General features: G+C 47.6%; 1 protein-coding gene across 1 annotated transcript in view; it reads right to left on the reverse strand.

Annotated features, from left to right (window-relative positions):
- Window positions 1-2,898: 2,898 nt before the first annotated feature.
- WAS (WASP actin nucleation promoting factor) overlaps window positions 2,899-5,460 on the reverse strand; it is an 8,004-nt gene continuing 5,442 nt past the window's right edge. Inside the window, 3 exon segments of the mRNA XM_017855417.1 lie at window positions 2,899-3,216; window positions 4,888-5,002; window positions 5,255-5,459. Of these exon segments, the coding sequence (XP_017710906.1) occupies window positions 3,161-3,216; window positions 4,888-5,002; window positions 5,255-5,459 (376 nt within the window). The 3' untranslated portion in view covers window positions 2,899-3,160.

Consider the following 5,460-nt stretch of genomic DNA (forward strand, 5'->3'; position numbering starts at 1 on the left):
TTTTTTTGAGACAGAGTCTCACTCTGTCGCCCAGGCTGGAGTGCAGTGGCGTGATCTTGGCTCACTGCAACCTCTGCCTCTCAGGTTCAAGCAATTTTCCTGCCTCTACCTCCTGAGTAGGTGGGATTACAGGCATGTGCCACCACACCTGGCTAATTTTTGTGTTTTTAGTAGAGATGATGGGGTTTCACCACTTTGGCCAGGCTGGTCTCAAACTCCTGGCCTCCAGTGATCCACCTGCCTCAGTCTTCCAAAGTGCTCTGATTACAGGCAGCCACTATGCCAGGCCACAAGTGTAATTTTGTTACACAGATATTTTGTGTAGTGGTGAAGTCAGGCATTTTACTGTATCCATCATCTGAATAATGTACATTGGCCTCCCAAAGTGCTGGGATTACAGGCATGAGCCACAGCGCCCGGCCACAAGGGTAATTTTTTTACATGGATACATTGTGTAGTGGTGAAGTCAGGCATTTTACTGTATCCATCAACTGAATAATGTGCATTGGCCTCCCAAAGTGCTAGGATTGCAGGCATGAGTCACAGCGCCCGGCCACAAGCATAATCTTGTTACATTGTGTAGTGGTAAAGTCAGGCATTTTACTGTATCCATAGCCTGAATAATGCACATTGTACTCATTAAGTAATTTCCTCATCATCTACTTCCTTCCCACCTCCCCACCCTTCCAAGACTTTGTTGTTTATCATTCCACATGCTATGCCCATGTGTACACATTATTTAGCTCCCACTTACAAGTGAAAAGATTCAGTATTTGTCTTTCTGTTTCTGAGTTGTTTCATTCAAATTAATGATCTTCAGTTCCATCCATGTTGCTGCAAAAGACATGATTTCATTGTTTTTTATGGCCGAATAGTGTTCCATTGTGTGTACCACATTTTTTTTTTTTTTTTTTTTTGAAACGGAGTCTCGCTCTCTTGCCCAGGCTGGAGTGCAGTGGTGTGATCTCGGCTCACCGCAACCTCTGCCTCCCGGGTTCAAGCATTTCTCCTGCCTCAGCCTCCCAAGTAGCTGGGACTACAGGCATGTGCCACCACGCCCGGCTAATTTTTTGTATTTTTAGTAGAGACGAGGTTTCACCATGTTAGCCAGGATGGTCTCTATTTCTTGACCTCGTCATCTGCCCACCTCGGCCTCCCAAAGTGCTGGGATTACAGGCGTGAGTCACTGCGCCCGGCCAACCAGAACACTGGATTTCTGAGGTTTCCGTGGGGGACTGGGAGTGGGGATAAATGATACTGACGGATCCTTCCTAGACTCAGTGCCCATCTGGGGACCTCGTCAGGGTGGGGTGGGGAGTGGTGTTGGGGGTTAAAGAAAAATGAATTAAAGGAAACCTGAGACTCCCTCCTTCTCTAGCTTGGGGGAGTTCCCCTTTCCACCTACAAATTCTTCCATTGCTGTTGCAGACAGAAGAAGGCTGCCCTCTCTGGAGTCTCCCTCACTTTATCTTCCTCCCCACTACCTTTCTCCTTTTCTCCTTCTCTAAAGGTAGGATGTCCGAGATCTCAAATTCACCAGATTTCAGAAATCGGAAGGGGCAGGGAGCTCAATTTTAGGCTTTGATGTGCAGCAATTTCTAATTATGCCCTTCGAAATGGCTGTAAATGCCGAGGACACTTTTGAGTTACTCCTTTATTTCTGGGAGAGCAAGCCCTGGAGGAGGCAGAGAGGGGACTCTGTGGGATCCCAGTTAGAAATCAGTTATCTCCATTGTATAGATGAGGAAACCACAGCTCAGAGGTGTGGCATCTTTCCCGGGTCCTAGAGCAGATCTGTCTGATTATTAAGTCTTTTCCTCTTCCATCGCAATCTTCCATTGCAATTGGCTAGTGCTTGATTTGAACTGGGAACTGGGCAGAGCCAACTTTTAAAAATGAGAGGGGGATCCTGCCCATCAAGATCCTGGTGTGTGAGTTGTTATGGGCATGGAGAATGAGGAGGTCTGGTCATTGAGTATGCTCTTAATCTAGTATTGTGTTGATTGAATGATTTTTTTTTTTTTTGAGACGGAGTCTCGCTCTGTTGCCCAGGCTAGAGTGCAGTGGCGCGATCTCGGCTCACTGCAACCTCTGTCTCCCGGGCTCAAGCAATTCTCCTGCCTCAGCCCCCATTAGGAGCTGGGATTACAGGTGTGCACCACCATCCCCAGCTAATTTTTGTATTTTTTAGTAGAGACGGGGTTTTGCCATGTTGGCCAGGCTGGTCTCAAACTCCTGACCTCAGGTGATCTGCCCACCTTGGCCTCTCAAAGTGCTGGAATTACAGGCATGAGTCACTGCACCCAGCCAATTGTATGATTTTTTAAAAAATAATTAAATACATGACGTCTGGCCTTATGCCAAGCCTTTTCTCACCTCAGGGCCTTTGCGCTGGTTGCTCCCTCTGCCTGGAACCCCTTTTCCCCAAATATTAACTGGGCTGACATTTCTCTCTCTTTAGGTCCAGCACCACCATCACCTACTCCAAGTGACCTTCCCTGACTGCTCCATCTGAATGTTGTTTCGTCTGTATCTCTGCCTTACCACTCCACAGCATTTATCATGATCTGCAACTATCTTTTATTTCTATTTGATTTCTTGTTTCTTGTCTGTCTCTTCTCCTAGAATGTGGATTTCACCCCTAAGGGCAGGAATTTTGTCTGCATTTTTTTCCACTGCTTGATTCCTAGCCCCTAAAATAGTACCTGGCAGTAAATGTTGAAAGACAGAGGGGCAGAAGGAAAAAAAGAAATACAGGCTAAATGACTGAGGGAATGAATGAATGAATGAATGAATATATACATGTAAGGCTAAATAAATAAAATGGGATAAATGAATAAAAGGGACTTTGGAGGAAAGGGACCCCATTCCCACATTTGGAATGTAAACAGACTGAGATTTATAGGGAGACAGAAAGACAATTCTTTTATTTTTCTTTAAAATCCTTGAGTGAAGAGAACTGAGAATTTTGTATAGAAAGGGCCTTGGGATTGCTAGGGTGATTGTGAGGACCAGGCAGGGATGACAGCATTGGAGGGGCTGGTGGGGAAGAAATGGGGTTGGGGGCCTGGAAGAGGAGAGTGGAGGGTGGGCACAGAGCAGGTGGAGGGGGAGCCATGTCCTGTGGGGAGGAGCACAGGGCAGCAAGTAACTCAGCCACTCAGTCATCCCATTCATCATCTTCATCTTCATCGCCAGCCTGGTCCTCCCCTTCGTCTGGAAGGAAGGAGAAAGATGCCCTGGGAAGTTGGTTGGGGGCTTCATAGGGCCTGGGAGGTGAGGACTGGACCCTGGGAGTCTGAGGTCTCATGCTAGAGGAGGGCGAGTTAGAGTTTCCATTTGGGACAAGAGAGGAATTATAGTTGGGGTCTGAGTTCTAGTTGGAGTTGAAGTTTATGCTGTCAAAAATGTGGTTAGTGGAGATATTGTCAAACAAAGGGTTAATGTTAACCTATTTATCACATAATAGGGTAAATTTACATATTATTAGCAAAGATGTGATAATATATTATTGCTTCCTGTCTGGTTAACGCTAATATTTTTGACACATAATGGGGTTAATGACAATAACATCATCAAAATTAGCCAGGTGTAGTGGCGCGCCTGTAGTCCCAGCTACTCGGGAGGCTGAGGCAGGAGAATCGCTTGAACCTAGGAGGCAGAGGTTGCAGTTAGCCAAGATCACGCCACTGCACTCCAGCCTGGGAGACAGAGCAAGACTCCATCTCAAAAGAAAAAAAAAATTCGTTGTCAAAAGATGAAGTTCCTATAGTAGGTTGATACTAATATTTGCATCATATAATGGATTGGTGACCGTACTGCTGACAGATTAAGAGAGTAATAGTAACATTATTATAAAAAGATTAGGTTAACAGCCCGGCGTGGTGGCTCATGCCTGTAATCCCAGCACTCTGGGAGGCTGAGGCAGGCAGATCGCTTGAGGCCAGGAGTTGCAGAGCAGCCTGGGCAACATGAGAGTAGTGAGAGCTTGGTAGTGAGAGCTCATCACTACCAAAAAAGCACCAAAAATTAGCCAGGTATGGTGGCACACACCTGTAGTCCCAGCAACTTTGGGAGCTGAGGTGGGAGGATTGCTTGAGCCTGGGAGGTTGAGCCTGCAGTGAGCCATGATTGCACCACTGTACTCCAGCCTGGGACACAGAGCGAGACCCTGTCTCAAAAATGTTTTTAAAAAGATTAGATTGTATTATCTCATAATGAGTTAATGTAAATCTGTTGACACATGGAATTAAAATTAATATTGTCAACAATGGTATTCTTCATAATATTGTCATCACATAATGGGTTGATTTTTTTTTTCTTTTTTTTTTTTTTGAGGAAAAAAAAAGGCTGGAGTGCAGTGGCACAATCATGGATAACTGCTGCCTTGACCTCCCAGGCTCAAGCAATCCTCCCACCTCAGCCTCCCAAGTAGCTGGGACCACAGGCACACACCACTATGCTCAACTACTTGTTTTGAATTTAGTTTTATGGAAACGAGGTCTCACTATATTGCCCAGGCTGGTCTCGAACTCCTGGGCTCAAGCGATCCTCCTGCCTTGGCCTCCCAAAGTTCCTGGATTACAGGCATGAGCCATCATGCCCTGCCAGCTGATGTTAATAGTACTGAACGTGTGGGAATGACATTAATATTGTGGACACACCCTGGCATTAATGTTAATATTATTGTCAAAGTTGGAGTTAATTATGTTATTGTCACATAATGACTTAATGTTAACTTTGTCAAAAAGGAGGCTGACACAAGATTCATGTTAATGCTGTCAACAGATGGGGCTGATGTCACTATGGGTGGTGACTGCTGGGATTGTTCTGAGGCCAGTGCTAGCCCTGGGAGCCAGGTTTGAGGCCCTGGTAGGATCAGCTCACCGGAGGAGTGGATGGCTCTGCTCCTCTTCTGCATCACGTGCATTAGGGCCCCCACCAGTCCCTCTGAGCTCTGAGGTGGGGGCTGCAGCGCTGAGCTCTCTGGGGCCCCAGGGGTCTGCAGCAGGCAGGGGTCAGCACAGAGGGCTCAGGGCCTGGGAAAGGAGCATTTCTCCCCACCCCTCCATCAATATTTTCCCTCCCACACACTCCAGTACCCTTCAAGGCTTCCCACCAACCTTTCCACCCTATCACTGAATCCCCAAGGCCTGGAACTCTCCTCAGTCCTGGCCTCAGCCCTCCGGTATCCTGACTTACACAGGTACCCCAGAGTTCCAGACCCCCAATCTTCCATCCTACCTGTCCTCACCTTGTTCAGCTGAATTCCCTGCCGGATTTGATCCAAAAGTGCTCCCCGACCCCCACCAGGGGCCAGGCCCCCCGCAGGCACCAGAGCAGGAGGGAGTAGGGGAGGGGCTGGTCCATTCCCGGAGCTGGGTGGCGGTGGTGGTGGTGGTGGTGGTGGTGGTGGCATGGGTGGCCCCCCAGCTCCAGGGGTGGTGGGGTGGTGGTCCA

This window comes from Rhinopithecus bieti, unplaced genomic scaffold (genome assembly GCF_001698545.2).
Source record: "Rhinopithecus bieti isolate Rb0 unplaced genomic scaffold, ASM169854v2 scaffold_41728, whole genome shotgun sequence".
NCBI lineage: Eukaryota > Metazoa > Chordata > Mammalia > Primates > Cercopithecidae > Rhinopithecus > Rhinopithecus bieti.